General features: G+C 42.7%; 1 protein-coding gene across 4 annotated transcripts in view; it reads left to right on the top strand.

The window, feature by feature from the left end:
* Window positions 1–27172, top strand: part of BAZ2A (bromodomain adjacent to zinc finger domain 2A) — a 67569-nt gene extending 40397 nt beyond the window's left edge. For 3 of the 4 annotated variants that reach the window (XM_032211332.1, XM_032211331.1, XM_032211329.1), the window contains exons 9-29: window positions 136–237; window positions 1351–1561; window positions 3595–3656; window positions 4325–4405; window positions 4511–4753; window positions 5970–6224; window positions 8354–8568; window positions 9284–9358; window positions 9932–10097; window positions 10572–10631; window positions 10824–10968; window positions 12281–12861; window positions 13919–14144; window positions 14687–14842; window positions 14926–15089; window positions 15877–16160; window positions 18295–18427; window positions 18831–18977; window positions 22028–22275; window positions 22515–22658; window positions 23365–27172. In XM_032211332.1, the coding sequence (XP_032067223.1) occupies window positions 136–237; window positions 1351–1561; window positions 3595–3656; window positions 4325–4405; window positions 4511–4753; window positions 5970–6224; window positions 8354–8568; window positions 9284–9358; window positions 9932–10097; window positions 10572–10631; window positions 10824–10968; window positions 12281–12861; window positions 13919–14144; window positions 14687–14842; window positions 14926–15089; window positions 15877–16160; window positions 18295–18427; window positions 18831–18977; window positions 22028–22275; window positions 22515–22658; window positions 23365–23533 (3867 nt within the window). In that variant the 3' untranslated portion in view covers window positions 23534–27172. The remainder of the gene's footprint in view (window positions 1–135; window positions 238–1350; window positions 1562–3594; window positions 3657–4324; window positions 4406–4510; window positions 4754–5969; window positions 6225–8353; window positions 8569–9283; window positions 9359–9931; window positions 10098–10571; window positions 10632–10823; window positions 10969–12280; window positions 12862–13918; window positions 14145–14686; window positions 14843–14925; window positions 15090–15876; window positions 16161–18294; window positions 18428–18830; window positions 18978–22027; window positions 22276–22514; window positions 22659–23364) is intronic. The other variant, XM_032211330.1, reaches the window with a different exon arrangement.
* Window positions 27173–27940: the final 768 nt, after the last annotated feature.

Below are 27940 nucleotides of genomic sequence, written 5' to 3'. Positions count from 1 at the left end.
TATGTTTCTCTGGACACCGATTTATTAGAGTATTTCTGTGGTTCCAGAGATACAATGATCACTTCAGAGAGAGCCTCCATCTTAAAAAAAAACTTAAGTGCTTGATTAATGTTTTCGTGGTTTATTCCCTTGTAGTATCTGAGCAGAAATGATGGGCAGAACGTCCGCCGTGAACACTTCAGCTTCAGTCCCCGAATGCCAGTGGGAGATTTCTTTGAAGAGCAAGATACATCTGAGGTAGATCTTGTTCCTCTTCTGAGGAATCATTGGCATCTTTTGCCAAGACTGGGCTAGGAATCCTGGGGCCAAGTGCAAAGGACGTTTTACAACAGAATATCTACATAGATCCTACTTTCAATATTTTAAATGAGGGAGGACATTCTCACAAACTACTATAGCTCTTGAAGCATAGTAGGTAGTCCTTGACTTGATTTAGTGGCCGTTTAAATTTGCATTGGCATTTGAAAAAAAGCGACTTAAGGCCATTTTTCACATGTACGATCATTGCAGCAGCCCCATGAATGCATGATCAAAATTTGGACACTTAGTTACTGACATGGTATTTACGATGATTGTAGTGTCCCTGGTTACATGATCACCTTGCGCGACCCTCTGACAAGCAAAGTCAATGGGGAAGCTAGATTCACTTAACCGTGTTACTAACTTAACAACTGCAGTGATTTGCTTAACAACTGCAGTGATTCATTTAACAACTGTGGCAGACAGTTTGTTAAATGGGGCGAAACTCAACTTGCTAAGCCACAGGAATTTTGGGCTCAATTGTGGTTGTAGGTCAAGGACTATTTGTATCTGGCATAATGGCTTAGTAAACGGTGAGTTTGAAACACATAGTCCACTCTTCGTCCTCTCCCCAAATTGTTTTTCTACCCTGTTTCCCCAAAAATAAGACCTCCCTGGATAATAAGCCCAATTGGGCTTTTGCACACATGCTCTAAAATAAGCCCTCCCCTGAAAATAAGCCCTCCCAAAAAAAAATATTGCAACACAGCAGCAGCCATGAGGTGACCACGCTTGCCGCCTCCTGTATCTCAAAAATAATAACACCTCCCTGAAAATAAGGTCAAGTGCTTATTTCAAGGTGGTGGTGGGGGTTTCAAAAGAAAATAAGACAGGGTCTTATTTTCAGGGAAACACAGTACTTCTAGACCAAAAACATGTTTACAGGTGTCAATGAAAGGATTTGTTTCTGTGGCTTCTGAGGATCTGCCCTTTTGCCCTGCAGATATTGTGGTCTTCAATTCTCATCAGCACTAGCCAGTATGGCCAGCAAAAAGGCTGCTGACCTGTGTAAACTACAACATCTGCAGCATCCTTTTCTTCATTTCACAGGGCGTGCAGTGGGTAAAATTGTCACATGAAGAAATCCCTTCACGCATCCAGGCCATCACGGGTAAGCGTGGCCGCCCTCGAAATATGGAGAAAGCCAAGGCTAAGGAAATGCCCAAAGTGAAACGTGGACGTGGCCGACCTCCCAAAGTGAAAGTGACTGATCTGCTGAGCAAGACGGACGCCAGAGTTTTGAAAAAGCTGGAAACCCAAGGTACCAGTTGGACCAGCCCTTTTTGCATGCTTGTAGCTTTCACAAGAAAACGTTCTAGTTTGTGGCAGTGGTTGTTTGTCAGTATCTGGAGGAAAGGCTGTTCATTACGTGCAGCAAGAAAATTCAACTTTTGCTCTCAAAAATAAGGCCAATCAACAAGATGCATGCAAATCTGCTTATTTTTCATTTGCATGCCTTTTCTGGAAACTGATGTGTGAGTTTTTGCAAAATTTGGAATTTCTTGTCAAGGAGCGGTGTGGCAGCAGGAAGAGAGGAACGGATAAGCAAAGGGCAGTAAGAATATATAGGTAAGAGAACATGACTGGAGAATTTGAGGGGAGGGGCAGGTAGCTATACAGAAAATAAGAGCTGTACTTTTCAGAACTGGAAGTACTTGGCAGGTACCATCTTCTTCCTAGCTGTCCCTTGTGTTTCCACTGCCATGGGGCTAGAACTTTGTTTTGTTTTGTTATTTAAAAAGCAGAAAGATTCAAGATCAGAAATGTAAATAGGATTCTTGTGGACTTCATCCATGGGTGCTCCATCCGTCCTGTCTTATTATAATCAGGTCACTCAATATCTTTTTCATAGCCTTAGGACAGTGATGGCGAACCTATGGCACACATGCCAGAGGTAGCACGCAGAGCCCTCTCTGTGGGCACACACGTCACTGCCAGCTTCTCTTCTGGTTTCTGGTCTTCGCAGGTGCGGGAGTGCCGGAAAACTGCCTGAAAATGGCCCCCAAAACAGCCTGAAAATGGCCAAAAAACCAGGCATGCATGCGCCGGCCAGGTTTCCAGTGCTCCAGTGCGTGTGAAGACCAGCTGCCCAGCATGCATGGTGGAAACCTCAAAAGCAGCTGGCTGGTGCATACATGGGCACCGGCCAGCTGGTCTTCGGGTTTCTGGTGCTCCAGCGGGCGCACATGCACACACATTCCAGTTTGGGCACTCGGTGCTGAAAAGGTTCGCCATCACTGCCTTAGGACCATAGTTGGTGGGGCAGTGATGAAAATTGGGTTGGGCTAAATTTTATTGGGGTGGGGAATGGATTTTGTGTGGGTTTTTAATATCTTAAATCTATTTTAAGCCCATGTCGGATTCATCACTACGGTTTCCATTCTGACTCAATATGGTGAGGAACTATGTTCTTAGTATTCAGCAAATATGAGGAGAGGATGTTCTGATGCCACACAGAAGGGGTCACATGCTGTTCTGGGACAGAGATAGCCTGCCTCTGTTTTAATTGCAAGAAATTTGAAGCATCCAGGGTGTCTTAGTCTCCGTAATTATTATACTTTAAGCAGTAAGATGCTCTCGCTATCATGAATACTGAATGCTTCCTAATAAAGCTACAACTCTGCCTGGGTATTGTTGGGGAGAGCAATTTATCCACATTGATTTAATTATGACTGTTCGGGCTTGCTGCCAGTTTCATGTGGTGAAGCCACTGTACAGAATACATAAGAGATGGAGGCAAATAGGAAGAATTTTTAATTCATTATACAATGGACTAAAATCCTCAGTGCCACATGTCAACATTATGTCTTGTCTGCACTTTATCTGACCTTATCGTCTATAGAAAGTTTCACAGCAAAAAGTATTTTATTTTTATTTATTAAGCAGTGCTAAAATCATTCAGTAGATATGGAACTGGGCAGTGTCCAGATTCGTATTTGCTGTCGGGCCTGTTCAGTGTTTTGTGCTCTTAGATTATTTATATTCTTCAAAAAATATCTTAAAAAGAGCTCATTAGTTTATATGCGGGTAGAGTATGAAGACCTCATTCCTCATTATGGATATTTTAAAAAAAAATCATGCTCACCAAAGCTTATTTAATGGCTGAAACAATTAAACCTGAGAAAGGAACAAAGCTATGAAAAGAGATTGGGTTGTGTTCATGCTGAGTATATTTTTTGGGCCATGTCAGCAATGTCTCTTAGAAAATTAATACTTTCTTATAAAGAATGAAGATATTGTTAGACATTAAGTGTAGAGCTAGTTTAGTCTCATTCTCCCTTTTTGTGTTTGCAGAGGTTCTGAGTGATGAAGATAAGCTGAAGATGACCAAGATCAAGAAGAAAATGAGACAAAAGGTACATAGAGTAGAAAAAGCTGTGCATTCTGCTTAAGAAGGCTCGGTCATCCTTGTGGGCGATATTTGAGTTAGAACAGGCATTCCTGATCTTGGCAGATGTAGAGGATGGAGGTGATATTGTAAGATCTTCTGTCTTGATTACTAGTAAGATACACAGAGGTTTAATAAAGCCTCCCATATTGAACTGGAGAAAATCCAAAACCGAATGTATGTTCACAATACCTTTTTCTTATTTAAAAATAATGTGACATGGGGTGTGTGTGAGAGAGAGGTTTTAGTGAAAGGATTAGAACAGCAAAAAAGAATTGAGAATCAAAATTACCTGAATTTCGACATTGGGAAGGAAGGAATTCCCCAGTATTTCTACAGCTGTTTCTCTACAGTTGTAGGGGGAGGAGATATTTGTTAAAATTAAAGTACTTAAATGCCAACTCCTGCAATTCATTTCCTGGTGAATCTAAGCAATGTGAAGTAGATCATGTCTTGGTTAGCAGAATCTTGGGGGCTTAGAATGTTTTGGTTAGTATGTGAGACAGGCAAAATATGATGGATAAATATATGCTGTAGAAGTTGAGGGAAAACCACTGTTTTATTTTAAAATGGAGCAATTATTTTTCTCCTTGGTGTTTTTCTCTGTGTTCTGAGCATGGTTGATTTTCTCCCTAGGTACAAAATAAGCAGAAGCAGGAATCCAAGACCACAAAGCCCAAGGAGACCAAGTCTAAGGAACCAAAAAAGAAACCTAAGGTAGATAGTGATTATGAGGGATTTCTTGAGAAGGAGGAAAGTTGCCAGCTTGGGAATAACTTTAGGCGAAGTTAAACAACTTATTTTCTCTCCCCTGCCTCCCAGCCCCAAATCAAGAAGGAGAAGAGCAAGCCAGAAAGGACCAAACCAGAGAAGCCAAAGGAGAAAGGGAAATTGAAAGAAAAAGTAAAGCCCAAGGATAAGAAAGCAGCACCATCAGGGAAAGTTCCCCGGAAAGCTGAAAAGAATCTCCTTGCTCAGCGTCGTCAGGAAGAACGGCAGCGGCAGCAAATGATTTTGGAGGAAATGAAAAAGCCCACTGAGGATATGTGTTTAGGAGACCACCAGGTACATTGACTTGCTCAGCCAGTTTCATGTTATTTTTTTGGGGGGGGGGGGGGGGGGGGAGGGAGGGAAGGAGGTACTGGTTCATCCATCCTTCTGTTTCGAAAGGATCTTCTTCAATAAAGAAGAGATTTCTGCACCAGAAGAATGTGAATGCTGTATAAAAAGAACCTTCAGCAGTATGCCACATATACATTCTTATTGTTTTACTTTTTAAATCTTTAGAATATTTGTGAATGTATTTTGTGGTCTTTGTCAAGACTCCAGTTCTTAGAAAACATTTGATGTTTTGGGGAATATAGGATAAATAGATCGGGAAAATAGAGGAAAAAAATAGTAATAGAAAGATTAACCTATGCAAATTGTTAAAGCTATACCTAGAATAGAACCCTTACTCATTTGGAAGGTGTCTTCAGCTTCTTCATGCAGCAGCCAGTGATAAAAGGTGCCAGAAGGGAAATACCTTCTCACATATGTGGGAAGAAATGTGCAGTGCACATAGTATAATGTATCATATCAGGTAGTACCAGGATAAAGTTCTTATTAAGAGGAGATGGGCATCTGAACTTGTGCAAGTGGAGTTGCACATGTGAGCACGAGCAGCCCCTGCTTGCACAATTGGAGCTGCATGTGTGCACATGCTCCCTTGCCGCTTGTGCGGCCTGGCTGCAAACGTGCTGTGGCCAGGGAGTGGGCTAGGGCTGGGGGATCATTTCAGAAATTTTTCCTCACCAGGTTCTTCAATGCATTCATATGTGATTCCGTTTCTAGTGTACTGAGTTTCATTGGAAAAGTTGTGATGCGTTCAGTGATAGATCTGCCTTGAAAACAGCGCATATTGAACAGTTCAAACATCAGCACAAAAATGTCTTATGGCATTTTGTATTATATCATAAACTATTTTATGGTAATGTTTATTTATAAAACATTTTTTTTAAATGCCAAATTCCAATTTCATGGGATTCATGGGTCATAATAGACTTTGGATATATTCTGTAAGTTGGTCCAATTGAGGTACCCTGGTTCAAAAATCCTTGTCCTGTGGTACACTGTTTTGTCCAATTAAAGATTGTGGGAACAAGAGTTTTACTAGTATATAAATATCCTTGGGCTCTACCTACTGGAACCAGTAATTGCTATTACCTCTCTTATGTCAGTTTGGGCCACATCTCCCTTTTGCATTGTGCTAATATATTTGCCTTTCCTCTATTTTGTACAGCCTCTGCCAGAATTCTCTCGCATTCCTGGATTGGTTTTGCCCAGCCAAGCCTTCTCAGATTGCTTAGCCATTGTGGAATTCCTACATAACTATGGCAAGGTGCTGGGCTTTGACGTAGCCAGGGAAGTTCCCAGTTTGAGTACCCTCCAAGAAGGCCTCTTCAACGTAGGAGATAGTTTGGGTGAAGTGTTGGATCTTCTGGTAAAGCTGGTGAAAGTTGCATTGTATGACCCTGGACTTCCTTCATGCTGTCAGGTATGACTGTATCTGTGTTGACTCTCAAGCAATCCAAATTCTTTACCAAGAAAAATGAGATAATATTGCATAGTTTTCTTACCTTGCATAATCCTGCAAACTTAAATTATTTATCATGTAAATTTATTTTGTCATCAAGCAAGTCAATGAACTGAACTGAAATAAACGAACTGAAGCTATAATTCAAATGTTGAGCATCCTATTTAGGCCTTAAGAATACTACAGCCACATTTTTAAACAGTGTCCTAACTGTTAGAAATAAGGGAGTCAAGAGTGAGAAAGCTGCACATAATGGTTCTTTCTCTGCTGTGGGAATGAGGAATACATGCACGGTTGACTTTATTTCAACATATATTCTATTAATAGGATAATGACTGGGATGGCTTGTCACCAAATGCCAACAAAGAAAGTCAGACTAAGAGATTCTCCTATGTTGGTATCTATTGAAAAGGTCTACCTATTAGCATTGATCATCAGCTGACCTATAAATCCCAAGAGTAGATTGCTGTATAATGCTTTGGATTCAAAGGGAGAAAAGTGTTTTAGAGCACATGGCAGCCCCATCATAATCCTGGTTCGTGAGTCAGGTGGTCTCTTCCCAGTTTCTGCTGCAGAGTCCCATAAACAACCCCATGAATAGATGCAGTGGCTTTAAGGAGTTGTTGACAATAAGCTACCTGACTGCCTCTGCATTCTGTGGACTATTTTTTCCCTTCAAATCCAAAATGCTGCACAGTCCTGCAAAATAAGTATAGCTAACTCTGTCCAGGGACTACTTCTGTACTGATGATCTGATTTTATGCAGATTCAGCTAATAATTAAAGTCAGAATTGAATGACCCGGCTTACACTTTGCATAATTAATGATTTACCATAACATGTGAACCTAGCTAGCTGTGGTGGGTTCAGTAAACTACTGATAAGGAAGCTACAGCTTATTTATTGGGTGTACACACATAATTTGATAGCTGCCATACTGAAACAAACAGCTAACAAAGGGTTACAGAGATGTAGCAAGCAATTCTGCTGTTTTCCTTATTAGAAACCCAGAGTTTTAAGTTTTCTTTTCCAACTAACACAATAGAAATCTTGGGCAAAAAAAATAAAAGAAGTGTTCAGAGATTCAAGGGAGAAAAAAAAGATATATTTAAGGGGAAAAGACAAGTTTTAAGTGTTGGTGTTAAGAAGTCCTTGGCTAATGTTCAGATAGTTTTCAGACTCTTTTGCCTTTCATAGTGGAGAAAGTGTGTTTGTAATGTAAATTTTGAATTACAATGAAGGGAAGCTGGAATGTTGCTTTTGTGGGAACCATTGCTTGCTTTATGGGTTCAATTCTAATGCAAAGGAACTCTTAAGGCATCCATAAGGTTCCCTGAACCTGTTGTTAGCTTGCAGAGTAAAAGTAGATGCATTTTATGAGAGGAATCCTTGAAAAGGAAAGTTGACTGATTATGCTGCCAGTTGTTTTTTTTTTTTTGTATTCCTTCATATTAACCCAAACACAGCTATTTTGTCTGCTGCCATAAGTTGTGCATCACTAAAAGTGGTGGAGAAAGATAATAAAATAACAATGCTGTATAAACAAGAATAGTGCAAAAACTAGCTGCCCATTATACTTTTGATATACCTCTAGTAACATAGGGAGAAACTGTGCAACATGTGCAATTCCTTTGATCATTTGCAAATTTATTTCCACCCCACCACTGGCTTTGACGTTTCACCAGGTGCAGTCAGCATATTTTCATATCTCTCCAGTCAGTTTGTTTTAGATTTTGTTCTTTTAAGTGAAAGTTGGCTTTTTTCAAGACTGCTGGACTGTGTTTATCCCATACCAGACATTGAACTACAAAGTATAACATAACTAAAGAGTTCACAAGATCTTTCTTCCCTCCTTTTCACCATTGCTGTATTTTACATTTATGGCAGAAAACGCAATCTAGTTCAAGTTACATAGATTGTAGAATTTTTAAAAGCTTGCTTGGTTGTCACATAAAAACTTGATTCCTCAGCAAAGGTGATATGATTATTTTTAAAACTTTGTACTCGGTGTCCTCCATTTCTATCTGTTGTTGATAGGAGGAATTGGGATATATGTGTATATCTGTGGTCCTTTCTTGCTTTTGCTTCCAGACTTTGAAGATCCTTGGTGAAAAACTCACAGAAATAAGCCTGAACCGTGACACTGTGTCTGAGGTCTTGCGCTGCTTCCTCATAGCCTCTGGGGGGGATGAAAGCCTGTGTGCCAGCCTGAGAACTAAACCCTTCCAGGCACTGCCTCCGGATAAAAAGGCTGCTATCCTGGTCTTCTTGGTGAACGAGCTCAACAGCAGCACCCTTATCATCAAGTAAGTGATGCCAGGTTAGGTGACTCCTGCAATTGTGCCTCTCATAGCTCGGTGTGACTTATGTAGCAAGAGAGCCATCTAGCGTAGGGCAACACATCAGATCCATTCTCCAAAAGCAGCTTTGGAGTGTGGCTATAGCACCAGCTTGCAGTACCTAAATGTAATATTTCCCATTTCATATTAGCTTAAAACATTACAATTTGGCAACAACTTTTGGAAATTTCCAAGGTGGCCACATTCAAAAGCTGCAGGGTGGGAGGGCATGCGTGCATGCACACATGGCCCTTGGCATCAGTTTCTCAACATATGTGCCGTTTAGGTTTAGACATATGTACTAGCCACAAGAATTCTGTCTGCCACATGTCAGGATACATCTTTGATCCACAGGAGAATCAATTCGGACACTTGCAGTGACCTCCTCTGAGACAGGTAGAGAAAGTATTCACAGTGTAGAAGTGCTGCCACTGATACTCAAACTTAGGAAACCATAGTAAAATAGTGTTGATGAAGTGGGAGAGGAAGCAGGGTCTGTATAAGCCGGGGGTATCTGTCCTAAAGGAAGGAGTGATTAATCTCCTTTGTTATAAGCCAGATTGCATTTTCAAATGTCTCTTGAAATTAGCATTACACACAGACATTGAAAAAAAAGCAATGCCATTCTTCTGTTGTATATGTCCTCCCCACTCCCTTAACAATTTTTTTCTACATCCTGCAGCGAAATTGACAAAACTCTGGAGAGCATGTCCAACCATAGGAGAAATAAGTGGATCATTGAGGGAAAGTTGCGCAGGTATGGATCTGTAGAATTAATTTTGGCCTGCTGTATTCTATCTATGGGAACACGGTGACAATAAGAGGAATCCAAAACATACTGATCATAAATCTATTTAATGTGAAAATCACAGTAGTATGCAATCTTATTGTGACCCTAGGAATCTACAACATTTCATCTACCAGAGAATTTAGGAATAACAACTTTTTCTCCTGTTCTTCCTTTTTACTATATGGATCATCTAAACCCTTTGTAGTAGGGCAGTAATGGCGAACCTTTTTGGCACCGAGTGCCCAAACTGGAACATGTGTGCATGTGTGTGTGTGTGTGCGCGCGTGCATACTGGAGTGCCAGAAACCCAAAGACAAGCTGGCCCATGCGCACATGCCTGTTTTGGGGGCATTTTTCAGGCATTTTTCCAGCACTCTGGCACCCGCAAAGAACGGAAACCAGACAAACAGCTGACCGCTGCGCCTGTACCCACAGAGAGGGCTCAGCATGCCACCGCTGGCATGTATGCCATAGGTTCGCCATCACGGTAGTAGGGTAATGTCCCTTTTCTTTACATTTCCTGTTCTTGTTGTATTGAAGATTAAAGATTGCCCTAGCTAAGAAGACTGGACGTCCTGAATCAGAAATCACTGGTTTGGAGGAAGGACGATGGCGACGGAGCTCCCGCATCATCGATGAAAATGAGGACAAAGAAATAGAAGAAGAGGAGAGAAGAAGAGCATGCAAAACCCGGAGAGAGAGTGAAGTAGGTTTTAGCACAACTGAGTCAATGAGGAATATGATGTGTTCTTGAATCTTTGCTCTAATAATGATAACATGTTTGGACAGAAGTATCTTACTCTCTTAACGCAACAAATACTGAATAATTGAAACCCTATATTTATGTCACAACTTCTGACATAAAAATTATTTTTTTTTAGGAAAGGATGTTTGAGGATTTCTACTGCAAGCACCATAATATTCTTTTTTTAAATTCCTAGAAGGATTTTCTGCATATTCTTTGTCTTTAAATGAAATTTGCCTTTTCCTAAAGAGTTATAGCTGTCAACAAATACAGGTGTCATACTTCCCTCTTGGCCTTTTAACGGGAAACATTTCAACTGCCAAGAGAATCAAAAGAGTTAATGTTTTACGTTTGGGAGGTACAATGTTTTCAAAACAAAACTTATTTGAGGAGGTAATCAGGAGTCTGGTTTTAATTTGTCTCCTCTTTCCACAGAACGAAAGTTTGATTTCCAGCGTGCCAGAGCTAGAGAGGCAAATTGAAAAAATTTCCAAGGTAAATGTTTGCTGTTGAAAAAAATAAATAGAATAGAATAGAAGACTTGTAGCTTCTGCTAGATGTAGCAGTGAGTATTGGGATTTCCTATAAAGGTGATAGGTGGAAACATGTCACTCTTTTCTCTGGTAATTAAAGTTTAAAACAATAACTCTTTCTTTTACATTCTTGGTGTTCTGATTTTTCCTGCAGCGCCAGATGTTCTTTCGCAAAAAGCTGCTCCATTCCTCACAATTGTTACGCGCATCATCACTTGGGCAAGATCGTTATCGACGGCGGTATTGGGTCCTGCCCCACCTAGGTGGGATCTTTATAGAAGGCTGTGAGGCCTCAGAAGGTATGCAGAGCATAGAATGTGGGTATGGGTGGTTCCTTCTTAAGGGAGGGAGGATTTACTGGATCTCATCATTTGAATTCTCAGTGGTATAATTCAGTATAGGTAGTCTTTGATTTTACAACCGCAAGTAGTCCTGGAATTTTGACTAAGTATTACAATCATACATTGAGGCACGATTGAGTGACTGTTTTTATGGTGGTTCTTAAGTGAGTTGCCACATTCGTTAAGCAAAACACATGATCATTCAGTGAACCACATGGTTGTAAGTGCGAATCCATTTTATCCATTAGGCGGTATTTGCTGCAAAATGGCAGAAAGCATCACAAAATGCTATCACGTGACCAGGGGATGCTGCAACCAGTCATAAATGTGAGCCCGTTGCCAAGCACCTGAAATGCAATCGAAGGACCACAGAGGTGGTACGGCAGATGTATCTTTAAGGACTGATAACTTTTTTTAAGTCTGTCGTAACCCCGAATGATTGTTGATTGACCAGTTGTAAGTGGAGGACTACTTGTATACAATACATCTTTCATTACTGGTACTCAAGGAGCAGAATGGCTTCTATTGGCAATAGATAACAACTAATAAGACAAACTTAAAGAAGTGTAATGTCAGTCTGGTATTTAGGATAGAAGAAGAGAAAATAAAGAATAGGGTGTTACAATGCCTCCCTTAATAATTCCACCACTGAAATACATTATTGGTTGACCAAATTGCTCTCTGGATTTTGGTTGTATGTACAATTAGACCATAATGCTATCAGTTGAAAAAAAATGTAAGAGCATACTTTATTATGGGAAGAAGAAAGAACTTAATATTTTCTTAGTCCCATTTTCCCCTTTCTGGAACATCCTCTGTCTTTTGTCTAATCTGATATCTACCTTGCAACATGTATGTGGCAACTGGAGTCTGGGCTGTGTGTGTGTTACTTTCATTGGCATAGATCTGTTGGTAGTGAATAGCATGGTGGCCTAGTGGTGAAGACACCTTCCATTCAGGAGGTTGAGAATTCAATCCTTGGTAGCAGCAGGTACTTTTCTTCTAGGAAGCAAAGAAAAAATAACTGCTGTTAACTTTGGGTGGCGTCAGGAAGGGTATCTGGCCAGCAAACTCTCAGCTCTATCCAGTCATCCTGACTCTATCCCAAATCAAGGGATTACAGGGTCGTAAAAAGAGGGTTTAGATGCTGTTGGTAATGTACTGTGTTGCTTCACTGGGACATCTAGATTCTGTTGCCTCTTTCACTTCAGTAGGTTTGAGCACCACCTAGTGGTGAAAGTTACCCAACTTTCTCTGTTGTTTCCCTAAGCAGCGTCCCTCCCGGTGTCTAAGAACGCATTGGAAAAGGGAGAGGCTCTGAAAGAGGAAGAACATGAAGCACCGTCAATCAAAAAGGAGAACACTGACACACCCTCAGATCCTGATTATATGAACTGCACAACTTCAAGATCGTGGAGTTGGCCGTGGAGAGGCAACGTAGGCATGTCACTGCCAGAGCATCTGGAATCCAAGTTGCCAGAGCCCACACCCTTGTCTGTCAATGGATTTTTGGAAGATCCAGTGTCCCTGGGCCAGTCTCAGCATGACCTCAGTCAGTCAGCCTTTCTATCTTGGCTCAGCCAAACACAGCAAGCCTCTTCGTTGTTTAACAGCTCTGTGCTCACCCCAGACAGTAGCCCTGGCAAAGGGGATCAGTTACCCCCGGACGAACTGCCGGACTCTACAGCAGATGATGAAAGTATCACAGAAACACAGGTGACCTGGTTCAATTTGCTGCCTAGGACGCCATGCAATGACTCTTCGCTTGCTCCTTCCACCGAGCGACCCTCTCGAACGTCACAGCTCTGCAAGCCACCTACCAAGGACCCGTCCAAGACTTTAGCTCAGCAGGTAAGTGCTGCCTTAGAAGCTTCTCCTTAGGAAATGCAAGCTCCACTTCTAACCTGGGGTGAATCAGCAGAAGGAAATTGTTCCTGCAGATATGGAGAAGTTCAGGGTAAAGCTTTATTCATTTCTGAGACAGAGGCTTAGACCTTTTTGGGGTTGGAGATCCCATCATGTAAGATTCATTTCCTTAAGAATGGTGTGGCTTTTGTAGGGAAGACATTTAACGTTTCTTTTCTTTTTTTAAAAAAAGGTCTTTAGAAGAACAAAACAAGTTGGAAAATTCTATGGCATAAATGAAGAGTGGGAGAGCCTTGGCTTGGCAGTAGTACCCGTGAAAGACTTTTGAGTGTCTTTCTTGACTGCAAGTTAAACTTGAGCCAATAGTTGATACAACTGCTAAAAAGACAAATGCTGTCTTGGGGTACATCAACAGAAGCATAGAGTCCAGATAACAGAAGAGAGTTGTTCTACTCTACCTTGATCAGACCCCATGTGGGGTACTGAGTTCAGTTCTAGAAGAACCAGTCAGAAAGGGCAGTGACAAATTAGAGCAAGTTCTGAAGAAGGCTACCTTGATGGCAAAGGATCTGGAAACCAAACCCTATGAGAACCCTTAAAGGTTATGGCTAGGTTTAGCCTAGTAAAAAGATGACTGAGCGGGAGATACAACAGCAGTCTTAAAATATCTGAAGAGCCATTAAACAGAAAAAGGAGAGGACTTATTTTCTGTAAGCCTTTAAACGTGGGTTAAAAATACGTGGATGGAGGGTCAGACTAATATCAGGAGGAACTCCCTGAATCTATCAGCTGTCAGCCAGTGAAACAAAACACCAAATAAAGTGGTGGTGGTGGTGATGATGATCACTAGCAGTCTTCAAACAGAGTCCAGGTGGTCATCTGTCAAAGATGTTTTAGAGAATCCTGTACTGATCAAGGGAATGGACGTGGCATCCTCTAAGCTTCCTTCCAATTCTCTAATGATGTTATTCTTTTGTAAACGTTGTTATGCTTCTTGTAGCAATGCGTAATGCAAATGCTTTTTGAATTTTCCCTCCCACAGCTGAATGGCTATTCCACCTCTAGCCCAGCATTGCCACCACTGTCCTCTACTCCATTGCATTCCAGCTCCAGGGTTCACAGCACCTGCTCCAGAGCCAAGGATAATTCCAAAAAGACCCTTGAACCTTTGGGGCAGCCAAGGCGAAGGGGGCGACCCCCCACTAAACTTTTTAAACAAATTGAGCAGAAATATTTGACACAGCTGACAGCACAGCCTATACCTCCTGGTAAGTCACAAACACATCTGCAAGTTTTTGGTCCATATACTGGATTATTTGAAGGCATGACAGAGAAAGAGAGTGTGAAAAAAATAAGTTTTATGTTTTGCAAAAGCACAGCTGGGAGAATTAGTTCAGTGTCACGCGTAGATGATGCACAACTAAGTTTTGCCCCATTCAGTAACTAAGGTAGAATAAACTTTTTATGATGGGGAAACATGCTTTTTTAACACACACACACAAATGTATACATTTTTGTCAGTATATACAAAACTGTGGATAACACTGGATATGCCATGATGTCAAGCATCTTGATGAAAGTAGTAGTGGTTATTTGGTTGCTAAGTGGATAACATCTTCACTGCACTCTGATGATGAGATGTAATTGGGTAATGAAAACATCTGCAAATGAACAACCAAGCTCAGAGAGCACCAAGGATTCCACGGTGAACATCCTGAGAATATCCTGAGCCATAGATATTGGCTTCTATTGGCATTGGCAATTTTGGGAAGGTGTTAGGCTCAGAGCTCGTTCTGTTCTTCCCTTGCAGAGCTGCAGAGTGGCTGGTGGTGGTTGCAGGATCCAGAGCAGCTGGAAGCTGTGGTGGAGGTACTACACCCACGAGGCATCCGGGAGAAAGCCCTGCATAAGCACCTTACCAAACACAAGGATTACCTACGGGATGTGTGTGCCCGAGCTGCCAATGGTAAGAAATATCCAATCAATGGTCCAGTGCTTATGAGCGCAAGTGTGATCTTTTTGATTGACTTTTATGACCTTCCTACCTAGATCCCATCTTCCGGATTCATTCTGAGGTTGCCAGTCACCTTATCTCTCAAGAAGCCCTTGTGCAGTGGTCCATGTCTGAGCATGCCCTTGAGATGGACCTATCGGTGCTTCAGTGGGTGGAAGAGCTTGAGCAGCGGGTACTCATGGCTGATCTGCAGATTCGAGTAAGTGCTAAGATTCTGTGGAAACCGCGCTTCTGTTGACAATAGTATACCCTTTTCACCAGGGTCCCAAAGGTGCTTTTTCAAGAGGCTTTTCAACTGGACTCTGGTTTTTCTTTGAAGATATTTTCGCTTTTCGTCCAATAAGCTTCTTCAGCTCTGTTTCTTGGATGAGAAGCAAAATGTCTTCAAAGAAAAACCAGAAAGTCCAGTTGCCTCTTGAAAAAGCACTTTTAGGACAACAGTGACCTGGATGACTGATAATCTTCATAGACACCTGACTAGGGTATTGAAGGATGCTTAGATTCCAAAGGTTAACCTGAAAATAATCATTCAGTGCTAAACGAAATTAAGTTTGAGGATTAGAACTCAGAGGACTAGACTAGACATCTAGGCCATCTGAAAAAAAGTCATTCTTAACTTACTGATGTACTCTCTTGATAGATAAGTTGCACTGAATTAGAATCTGTGCAGCTATATGAATCTGCAAAATATGACTTGATTTTAGATTCTAAGTATTTTGAATATAGTTACTTTTCAAGTGTAATTTACCTTGGCAAATTACAGTTGCATGAACACTTGCTTCCCTTAGTCATAATTTAGGTTTTCTTGTTTAGATAAATAGACTTTATTTTGGAAGTGTTTTTCATTCTAGAATACTAGAACTCCTTCTAAATCTTACTGAGAACATTCCAAATTGCTTCTGACAGTTCCCAGTTTGTGGTGTAATTATTTCTTCTGAATATTTTTTGTTTATCATTTTGGTTTGGATCTTTTGCCTTCTCTCTAGGGCTGGACGAGCCCAGATCCTGATTCTGTTAGGAAAGACTTGCGGTACTGTGAACGTGAAGTAGAACTCCTGGAAGACATCACCGTAAAAAACAGGCGAGAGGGACCTGCCCTGGAGCGTGAATCTAACAACCCTCTGGATCTTGCGGTGCTCCGTCTTGAAGACCTGGAGCAGAACTTGGAACGGAGATACCTCAGAGAACCTCTCTGGCCTGCGCATGATGTAGTGGTAGAAAAAGCTTTGCTGAATAACCCTGATACCTTGGAGCAGGGTACCACAGAAATGTGAGTGTCTTCTTTTATGATTATGACTGTATTGGCGAATTTATAAACATGATTCTATATCCCAAGTTGTTAAAAACAGTGGCTTAGGAATCCCAAAATCAGTTATTTGGGTTTTTACCATGTTTTCCCGAAAATACTCAGAAAGTAAGTCCTAGCTTGATTTTATACATGCACCCAATATAAGCCCTATCCCCCCAAAATAAGCCCTAATTAAGACCACCATCACCCCACCCACTGCAGGGTGCACAGGTAAAAATTAAGCTAGGGTAGGGATGGGGTGATGGAGCTGCCCTGCTACTTACCTTCAGATAGTTGCAGCCAGGCCTTGCACACTTTGACTCATTTCTTTTGCTACCACCAACAAGGCTTCCCTGAAGGCCTCTGTAGCCGATAACAGAGCCCCGTATTGATCCGGAGCTCTATTATCGGCTGAAGAGGCCTTCAGGAAAGCCTTGCTGGGCTTGCCGGATGAAGACGTTCCTGTATATAAAACAGGGTCTTATTTTTGGGAACACATGGTATATTTCAGTAGACTGGCATGGTATGAACTTTTTAGAATGATTGATTTTCAGACCAATTGCCAGATTTAAGATTATAGTGGGATATGAAAAGACAACACTGCTGGGTTTTTTTTGGCAAAGTCAGCTAATTCACAGAGGAGCAGAATTTATTGGGATAGAACCGAGTACAGGTAGTCCCTGCTTAACAACCAGTCATTTTATGACCACTTGAAATTATGATGGCCATGAAATGGGTTCTTAATGGACTGAATAGCATCCACATCTATCGTAAATGGATGTTTCCCCCACCCTGGCACAATCACATGACCACATGTTGAGCAAGTTAACTTGATGACCATGGTGTTCTACAATCATGCGACTTCAACTAGTTTCTAGTTGAAACTAGTTTGCTAGTTTCCAGAAAAAAATGCCCATTCAAATAAAGTTCTCCAAAAGAGCATGGCAATCACTTAAAAATTGTTATAAAACAGGTTGGAAAATACATTAGCACCAGGTAAAAACAATGGAACCTTTCTACTGAATGTATGAAAGTAATACTTGTATGTTGATAATGTATGTTAAATAATTCAGTAGACTGTAGCATTTAATTTCGTAATATTTTAAATTTGCCAGAAAATGTTAGCATTCTTCAAATGGCTAACATTTACTAAAAATATACATGTTCATGAGCTAAGGCATTTTAGGAACTAATCTTTGGAAGATTTTGGGAGCTAAAAATAAAAGGAAGTTTAAGTGACCAGACAAGGCAATCTCTAATCTAGTTCTTTGTGGCCTTTGGAACACAAATTGTATTGCTGCATCTAAACAGAGTAGGATTATCTACCTTATTTTTTGGAATATAAGACATACTTCCCCCCCCTAAAAGCGGGTTAAAATTTGGGTGTGTCTTATACGCCAAATGTAGTCCCGCCCACTCTTTGGCCTCTGCCTCCCAGCAGTTTGCTTCCTTACAGCAAACAGCCTGTTTCAGCTTCAGCACAGCTTGATTAGCACAAGCAGCTGATTGCTGGTTGGATTGGCCATCGCCTATTGCTGCCTCCATGCACCCCATTTTTGGCCTCCATGTGCCCCATTTTCCACCCATTCTTATCCCCACCACCTGAAATGGGTGGAAAACGAGGCATGCAGAGGCCGAAAATGGGGCATATGGAGGCTGAAAATGGGGTGCACAGAGGCGACAATAGGCAATGGCAATCCCTGCAGCCTGAAACAGCTGATCATTGGGAGGCCGATCCAACCAACAATCGGCTGCTTGTGCTAATCAGGCTATGCTGAAATTGAAACTGAAACATGCTGTTTGCTATTTGCTGCAAGGAGTCAAATTGTTGGGAGGCAGAGGTAGATTTTGTTTTGTTTTCCTCCTCAAAAGCTGGGTGCATCTTATAATTTGGAGTGTCTTATACTCTGAAAAATACGGCATATTAAAAAAAAAACTGTACTCAGGCTGTGGGCAACCCACCAGCATCCTTTCATTACCTCTTAGAGGCTTCCTAGGAATAGTTGGGCCAAAATTGACCTTCTACAAAGAAGATTCTGTGATGTCACTTCACTAATCATATATTTTGTTGACTGAAATTGATATTCCTCATTTAACAATGATTTTTCTTCTTCAGCACATATGAAATCACACCACGGATGCGAATGTGGCGCCAGACTTTGGAAAGATGCCACAGTGCAGCACAAGTCTCTTTATGCATCTACCAACTCGAGCGCTCTATAGCATGGGAGAAATCGGTTGTCAAAGCGGTAAGGAAGGGGTATTGGGCTGAGAGAGTTTTAGGGTAGGAAATATAACCAAATCTAAAAGAGATATCCAAGCCAGTAAGTCACCTGTGAAATTCTTTGGTGCCGAAAAAAGTATTAGTGATTCTTCTTCTGGCTTGGTTATTGGCAGGTATGTGGCTGAGCCAATACTAACTGGAAGTTTTTTTTAAAAAAGTTGTTGGATTAATGGGATGGTATCTTTTCGAAAGAAGTGTGCCTCAAGCAAAGATTTAGCCTGGATGAATTTTATCTGGAAGGAGCTCACATTTGGGGGTGAGAAGGTGCTTCACTTTAGGGAAAGAGAATAGGAAATCCTGTTAAGAGTGTCTTATTCACCCCACAAAGAGATTTGGGGTTATCCATTTTTGTCTTCTCTACTTTCCAGACTTGCCTTGTGTGCCGAAAAGGGGATGATGATGAGAATCTGCTGTTGTGTGATAGCTGTGACCGTGGCTGCCACCTCTACTGCCATCGACCCAAGATGATGGAGGTGCCAGACGGGGATTGGTTCTGCTCTCTCTGCATCGCTCAGGTACTCACTCCGTATGATACTTTTTGTCTTGTCTCCGTGATTTTTTCTGGGTTGGCAAGGTTTTCTTTTGTTTCTACTGGGTGCCTTCATGTTCCAGAGAAGGCATGTAGTGCGATGCTTCCCTGTCAGGAAACTGGCATGTTTACTAGCAGATAGCATTGATGTTGTGGCCTGTCGGCTGCTGGCCCCACCAACAGCCGAATCAGAGGGGAAGATGGAGGCGTGGGAGTCAGGATCAGCATCTTGAGGGGGAAGAGGGAATGTAGCTGGCAGAGAGAGACAGAGATGGAGGAGCCTGGGCCATCCGTCAGCCCTCAGATGGAGAGTCAATGCCTCCAGGTCTGGAGGTGACTGATGAGGAAGAGGAAGAATAGCTGGGTCCAGTGCAGGGGTGGGTTCCTCCCGGTTCGCACCGGTTCGTGCGAACCGGTTCGTCGGTGAACCCGGAAGTAATTAACTTCCGGAACGCCGGTACCACTCCTGGCCCCTCTCGCTGGGTGCCTGCAGGGTTTTTATTTTTAAAAAACGCCTCTCCGGATGATCTTGAAAACCTACAAGGTTGCTTTGGAAGGGGATAGATGGGCAGCATTTCCCCCTGCCCCCCTCCCCGGGAGCCTGCAGCCTTAAAGCAAGCCTTTGCACAGTAAAGAAAATCTCACGAGCGAGAGATGTTCTTAATTGCTTTTACTGTGAAGTTGCAGAAGCTTCCGAGGCTGCAGGCAACCAGAGATGGGGTGGGGGAATGCTGCCTGTCTTCCCCCTCCCAAAGCAACCTCTTCCAAAGCAACCTCTTCCAAAGCAACCTCTTCCAAAGCAACCTCTTCCAAAGCAACCTTGCAGGTTTTCAAGATCATCCGGAGAGGCGTTTTTTAAAAAGAAAATCCTGAAAAGGATTTGGAGAGATGGGCAGCTGGTCTTTTGGGGGGGGGGGGGATCCCCAGAACCAGGAGTGCAACCCGCCGGCTCCTCTGAGTGCAGCCCATTCCCCCTCCCAAGGAGACAGTTTTCTTTTTAAAAACGCCTCTGCAGAAGCTTCTCTGCGGAAGCTTCCGAGGCTACAGGCAACCAGGAATGGGGTGGGGGAATGCCTCGCAGGTTTTCAAGATCGTCTGCAGAGGCGTTTTTAAAAAGAAAACGGTCTTCTTGGGAGGGGGAATGGGCTGCACTCAGAGGAGCCGGCAGGTTGCGCTCCTGGTTCTGTGGATTCTCCCCCCTCCCCCCCCCCAAAAAAGACCAGCTGCCCATCTCTCCAAATCTTGTGGCTTTTCAGGATTTTCTTTTTTAAAAACGCCTCTCTGGATGATCTTGAAAACCTGCAAGGTTGCTTTGGAAGGGGACAGATGGGCAGCATTTCCCCCTGCCCCCCTCCCCGGGAGCCTGCAGCCTTAAAGCAAGCCTTTGCACAGTAAAGAAAATCTCACGAGCGAGAGATGTTCTTAATTGCTTTTACTGTGAAGTTGCGGAAGCTTCCGAGGCTGCAGGCAACCAGAGATGGGGTGGGGGAATGCTGCCTGTCTTCCTCCTCCCAAAGCAACCTCGCAGGTTTTCAAGATCGTCTGCAGAGGTGTTTTTAAAAAGAAAACGGTCTTCTTGGGCGGGGGAATGGGCTACACTCAGAGGAGCCGGCGCTTGGGGCACCCTGAAACAACACATGCCCGCTGCCTCGTTCTACTCAGCAAGCGGAGACATCCCGTCTGTGCCCACTTCTGCTGCCACCACCTCTGCTCCCAAACGCAACTGTCAGCTGCGAGCAGGTGACTGAAGCTGCTGCTTGCAGTCATTTGCAGCTGCAGATAGATTGTGCCTGTAGCGGGAAGCTCTTCGCCCTGTGAGAGCTCCTCTCCAGCACTCCTAGTTTGGTAACATCATCAGTGCTAGAAGGGAGTGGGGTTGGGGGGGGGAGGAGGAGAAAGTTAGGACAAAAAAGAAAAAGATAAGGAGGGAGAGGACTGTGGGGTCCTTCGGTGTTCTCTGAACGTGGTAGTTTTTAATTAGTTTAGGGAATTTTTATTTATTTATTGTTTATAGAATGTTTATTACAAGAAATGTTATTCCTTTTTGCAAATGTTTTATTTGTGATGCAATATGTTGCTTTTAAGTGTTCAGACCAGATTTATGTGTCTCAAAGTGGCTGATTTTCTATGGGCAGGCCAGGTTTGTTGCAAGGCAGTGTGTTTCACCCTCTTTGTTTAGGTAATTCTGAGGTGGTTGATGGTTCTGTGAGTGCCTGTCCTTTATAATTTTCCACATTGCCTTGATGGTTTTTATTCCAGTGATTTTGTCTTTCCTGTTCTTAGGCTTAAGGAAAAAAAACTGGTTTCATTGGCAGTCTTTTTTGGGGGAGGGATTTTTATTTTTTGGGTGTTTTCCTAGCACTGTCATAGTTTGTGGGTGTGGGTGTGGGTGGGTGTGTAATGTCCCGCAGTTATCTATGCATTAATAATGATCTAGTAATATTAATAATATCTAGTAATTAGTAATATTTAGTAATAACATCATCTTGGCCACTCCCACCAGGTCATATGGGTGACAGGCCACTCCCATCCAGTCACATGGGTGGCAAGCCACTCCATCCGGTCACATGGGCAGCAAGCCACTCCCACAAAGGAGGCCACGCCCACAGAGTAGGTTCGAACAATTTTTGAAACCCACCCCTGGTCCAGTGCCTGAGGTGTGGATGCGCAGAAGGCAGAGAAGAGGAGAGCAGTGAAAATCCGTGGGTTGATCCTTGGGAAGGAAGAGCCACCGCTGCTAACAAAGCTCCACCCTAGCTCTGGGGATAAAAGGCAGGGGGCGGAGATGAATAGATGTGGCAGACAGCTATTCATCTCCCTGCTGGACAGACTTGTTAGCCTCCGGTGAAAGAGAAACTTTTTGCCGGGGCTGCCGGCACTCCTAATAAAGGAATCTTTGAGTTAACTTCAGAGGTTTTGTTGTGTTTGGAGAGCTGGGTCAGAACAATTGACTTCATTGAAGTGGACTCCTACTCTAGGACTTGATGATAGTTTCTCTCTTCTCTCTTTCCCTTCCCCAACTTTTTCATGATGCAGATGCAAGGGGGATATCAGGATGAGTATGGCTCTCCACGACGGGGAAAGAAGCGGAAAAGTGGTACTTCTGGGCCTTTTGGGGGAAAGGAAGAGCTCAGCCCTCGATCTCGGGCAGCAGCCGCAGCCGCCTCCCAACAGCATAATGTCCTGGCAAATACATCCCCTCGCTACTCAGGAGAAGGCCTTTCTCCCTCCAAACGAAGAAGAGTGTCTCCCCGAGGCCAGAGTGCTGACCTGACCTTCTGCGAGTAGGTGTTTCTCCTCTGCCAATTAGGGTCAGGGAGAGGCTGATGGGGCATTTTTCCCAGAGAGTGTTGGAAAAGGTGGGGACGGGTTCGGGTTATGCATTGCCAAAAGTTAATAGGAAGGAAGAGAGAGATAGAGAGACAGAGAGAGCTGTCACTTAAAAGAGGGCAAATAACTCTCCTTGCTTCTGGCCAGAATGATGCCCTTCAGTGGCACTTAGTGTTGGCTCTTCTGTTGTCAGGATCATCTTGATGGAGATGGAATCCCATGAAGCTGCTTGGCCTTTTTTGGAGCCTGTTAACCCCCGGCTGGTGCCTGGCTACCGGAAGATCATCAAGAATCCCATGGACTTTGCCACCATGAGGGCCCGGTTGTTGCGTGGTGGGTGAGTACACGGCAGGGCAAAGCATTTGGAATTGCCAAACGACCCTCCTTTTCCTTCCCTTTCTTTCCCTATCAATAGATATGGCTGTCAGTAAGTGACCATTTAAGTTACCGACTGTTTCAGTTAACATAAAGGAGCTGCAGGGAGCACATTTATATCATAGTTAAGTGATACCTTTATTCTGGTTGGAGCTAGGATATGCATTTTGTGATCCCATGCCTGCTGGCTTGTTCCTAGTAAGTGATATAACTGCTGTTCCCTCAAAGAATATGCACACTTCCCATCCGTTTCAGGGCTGTGCAACTGGTGGAGGATGGAGGATAACCCTGGGGAGATCTAATGAGACCAAATGACTGGCTTTCTGTAAGGATGGGGGGGGCAGGGATTTCCATTTCTCCCAGTTTGGGAGAGGAAATGTTAGCTATCTTGGTGGTCTAGCTTTTAGAAAGAGTGATGCTGTGGCAAAAACGTCCTAGTGCCTATTTGAAGAGAGGCATATCAGACTGGGATTGTTTGGGGAGTTCCTAAATATAATTATATATGGCCTACTTTAAATTCAGAAAGATGTGCCAAAATTGGCAGCAGTTGTGAGAAGACATGAAAAGAGGAGGGTGGGGCTTTTGAAAAATGGAGATTCTCGATAATAGGCATTGCTGTGTCTCAGTGCTGTACTTTTACGCTCACCCTTGCTTTTTGTCGTCCACAGATACAGCAGTTGTGAGGAGTTTGCTGCCGATGCTGTCCTGGTGTTTGACAACTGCCGGACCTTTAATGAAGATGAGTCAGAGGTGGGCAAGGCGGGACTGGCCATGCGCCAGTTTTTTGAGAGCCGGTGGGAGGAATTTTATCAGGGAAAACACGAGACAAACCCATGAAGCTGGCAGAACGGGGAGAAGTGCAAGGAGCCAAAGGGGAAAGTGCCTCCCCTTTTACCCTGGGCTGCACACTTGTCTCTTCTGGAGCTCATCTTGCTACCTGCTGATTTAATTTTTTCCCCTTCACAATGACTGGACTTGGATTGGCATCTAACATCACGCCTTGATTCTCTTCACTCCAAGCAACACAAACTCTGACTGTATAAGCCAAATAAAATATATATATCTTTCCTTTTTTCAAAATGGAAAAACAACCACCACCACCACCCACATCCCCACCTTAGCTGGGGCTATTTAATAATAGCAATAGTTCTTAGTGAATGTGTAAGAACACTTTTTTTCTGTGCAGTGTCAGTACCATGCATTAATGGCCAGTAATGTGGACGTTAGGTTCTCCTCCTTTTTAGATTCTCATTGAAATGTATAAAAGCAGATCACTCCTGCCTCTGGGAATGACAACCTTGGCAAAATTAAAACATGCTGCTTCTCTTCCCCTTGCCCCTCCCAACTCTGCCTCACGACACACACCCCCACTTTCCCCCCCTTTCAGATGAGCCTTCATTTCTGCGGCCAACCTTTTTCTTTCTAGCCCAATTTCCTTTTCTGAACCCGAGAGTAGAGTTTAGAGTTGGTATGTGCATTGGGAAGGGATGTTGAGGGGCGCTGCCCGTGAGGGTGCACTCCCTTTGAAAGTGCTCAGTCCTTCAAGTCAAGGAAGATGCCCTCCTTCGCTGGAGAGGTAGCCAAATACGAGCCTGTGTATGAAAAGTTAGGAGTGGGTGGGGTTATATCCCCCAATTAGGTTAATTTCCATCAACTATCACATTTAACCCACTGTTGCTCAGAGATACTGAGTTACTCCAAATATTTCTAAGGAAAAATGCAACAAAATGGAAATAACCCACACAGCAATTATCCACTAAGCAGCCAGAATCACTCAGATTGTATTGGTCTCTAGGTGTGCAAATGATGATTAACTTGGACTAATCTTTACACTCTTCCCCTTCCTGATCTCTCCACAGGGGCAGTCAATGAAATTACTATAGACAGAAGTTCCTCTGTCTAATGTTCATACAGTTCATTTCCCCTCCAATAGTGGGCAATATGCTGGAATGACTCACTGGGGTTATGGGGGACCAAAGTACCCAAGCTTGCAAAACTGGGCTGCTCCAGTCAGCATCCTTAGAGGAACTGGCTTTTGGATGGTTGGTGCCAGTTCTTCTTATGGGATCTCATCCTTATTTGAATGTCCACAGCTCTCCCCATCCAACTCTGCCCCAGTGTTATTCCTCAGGGATGGCTTCTGTCTACAAAGCTTGATCTGCCCTCTGTGTGTACGTGTGGCAGGACTGTTTGTTTCCTGCCGTGGCATGTGACTACCATAATCTATTGTAAGGTTGCTTCCCTTCTGAGAAAGTTGTGAGATTGTCTCCATTGTAATGGGAGGAGTACAATCCTTTCATTCTTCAGTAGCTATCTGGACTTCAACAAGATGATAGAGGATTGTCACTGTTTCCTTCTATGTTAGGTTTCTATTTTGGCACCATATTTTAATATAAAGTGCAGCTTTCTTTGATTATCAAAGCTAAGACTTAGCCTAGATGCAGCTTTGGGTTATAAGGCAAGTGAAGGCAAAATGGAAACCTTTGCATCTCATGATGTGGGATATAAGTTATTGCTTCATGCCTTTAAACAGGAAGCAGAAAAATTGGAAATGGAGCAGTGCTCAGCTGGACATCTTTGTGTAGTACCCATAGCTGACTTGTTTAAAGATCCAGACCTGTTCATACGTGTTTCCTTCTCTTTTTGGTCTACATTTTCTATATAGTATTTAATTTATACACAAACCACTGGTGAATATTTCAACCTATTCCATATTCGAACATTGTCTTGAATGTTTTGAAAGGAGGAAGAAAATTTTTGATTTAGTTCAACCATAATTTTTCCTGCACATCCTTTTTACCAGTTTGTCCTTTGTTCCTGTGCACTTGGGTGTCTGGTGCTAGAGACTTGCCAGATTCAAATAGTGGTTGAAGCCAATCTCCTCTTAAGTCGTTCCCTCCCTTGTTTGTCTCTTATTGAAGCAAGAAGTAGATTGTGGTCACAACAAAGGCTCCATCTCCATATGTGCCTGTGTATGTATATGTGTGTCTATACACACATGCGTGCCAGTGCATTTGCCAGTTGGCTGGTTGGTCCTTTAAAAGGAAAAAAAAACCTGTCCCAGTAAAAGAACTTTTATTGAACGAAAGGCAAGATAAATTGGCTGATTCTTTTTCAGTCCCAGTGTAACCTCTCTCTCTCAGTCATTCTCTGATGATAGGTTGAGTCCTGTTTGCAACCTGTGTTCCAATATGATCCAGGAGATCCCATCCCCCACTGAATGCCAGAGTTGCCAGAGCAGCTGTTCCCTGGCCTGGGCTCTTTTCAGGAGCTGCAGACTGGGAAAAACCCATCGCCCACACGCACTACAAAGAGGGCCCTGCCGTTTGGCCCTTGGCCAGTTTCTGCTCTCAGAAGGAGGGGATTGGGCAAGCCCTATTCCGATGCCTCTTCCAGAAGGCATCGGTTGACTGTTCAGAGGAAACAACTTGGTTCTTCCATTTTCCTTCCACCGCTTCCGGTGGATCAGAGGCGTTAGAAAGCCACCCCCTGGAACCTTTCCTCCCTTGCTGCTTTCATATCCAGCCTGGCTCCTCAAACCATTATAATTACGGGTATCACTTGGGGCAGACACTTGGCTGGCAGGGTCCTATTAGGAGATGGCTTTCTCCCCGATATCCACCTGTGCTACATCGGAGTGACATATAAGGGTATGTGTGAATGTGTGTGCACGTGTGTGGGTGCTTTCGCCTCAATCCGCGTCAACCAATCCAATTGCAAGAGCACTGATGTAAGTATAATGTAACCACAGGTGATGTAAACCTGGAGACGGAAACCTCCCTTACTGTGCTTCCTCCACCCCAGCCTCACTTTCCCACCCAGTTGTTTTCAACAAAAACGTAGCCTTTTTATATCAAATAACCTCAATCTTTATTTTATTTTAAATTTGGGGATTTTTTGTTTTTGTTTTTTGGCTTTTAAAAATAAAGAGGTAGAGTTGAAGTCTATTTGAAACTGACTTTATATTATGCATAAATATTTATATTTTATCTAAATGTGCTGTAACAAAACTTCTTTTGGTGGGTTTTTAGTATTTTTTTCCCCCTGGATCATTTGGGGTTTGTTTTTTTTCATCAGTCATGAGAGAACTCTAGAGTTGGAGGTGTTAATTTTTTGGTTTTTAATTTAGAGTTTCATGGTTTTGGTGTTTCTTTTTTGTTATAGAAACAATAGATTTATAGATTCAAAGCCTCACACTCCTTAAAAGAAGGAATCCAGGTTTGACCTAATCTTGATCGTCATTAAGGGATATGGTCTATTCAATCAGTTTATTAAAAAAAGAACTTGTTTATTGAAAGTTACATGGTTTTTGGAATTTAATTTAAGAATTGCAATTAGAATTGGCCTTATCATTCAACCACTGGCTTTTTCTTCCCCTTTCATCTTAATTTGGTATTGGAAAGGAACCAACTAACCCATCATCCTGTGAGATGTTCTGAACAGCAGGAAGGGGAGGGGGGAATCAAACTTTTTTATATGAAATAACCAAATGTGTTTGTTTTAGTGAATTTTTGATAATGTACAGTTTTTTGTGAATTTAAATTGATTTCTTTCTATATTTTTAGGACCAACCTCATTTTTAATAAGGTTTAAAAGGAAGAAAAAAGTCTAGAATTCTTGTTTGTTTCCTTGTGATGTTTCCACAAGTACAGATGTTAGAGTGCTTGTCAAGTTTCAAAGAATAAACAAAAACAACCCAATGTTTGATAGAGAAGAAATCGCCTGAGAATGTTGTCTTTTCTCTGTGATCATCCCTGCTTGGGGGGGTGCATCCGCTTGGTCCTCCCCTCCTCTGTTCTTGTGCCATGCATCCTGGGGCCAGTTAAAAGACAGCTAGGCCAATTGGATGAGGGTTCAGTCCTGGCGAGACTTCAGCATATTGTTTTTGAAAAGCTGTTAAAGTTGAAGCGAATGCTTGATAAATTCATAACTCATGCCTGGCAAAACTGCAGGGGCCCAAGAATTTTTTTAAAAAAAATATAGTAAATATAATTGGTTTTAAACTAGGCTTTTGTACATACGTCTCAAAAAGAAGTGCCATCTTTGCAGTTAGCCTCTGGTTTTTCTTCTGTCTTCCTGCCTTTCGAGTTGAAACAAAGAAGATCAGACTGACCTTCCATCTCTTCCCTCTTGAGAGGCGGAGAAGGGAGCTGGGTCTGCCACGCACTTACCTTGAGGAAGCTTCTCAGGCACCCTGGCAGTTATCAAGCATCAATTGAGCTCAATACATTTTGTTGCCCAAAT

Source organism: Thamnophis elegans, chromosome 2, assembly GCF_009769535.1.
Source record: "Thamnophis elegans isolate rThaEle1 chromosome 2, rThaEle1.pri, whole genome shotgun sequence".
NCBI classification, from domain to species: Eukaryota; Metazoa; Chordata; class Lepidosauria; order Squamata; family Colubridae; genus Thamnophis; species Thamnophis elegans.
Note: the sequence above shows the minus strand (reverse complement) of the source record. Positions and strands in the feature narration are given on the sequence as shown.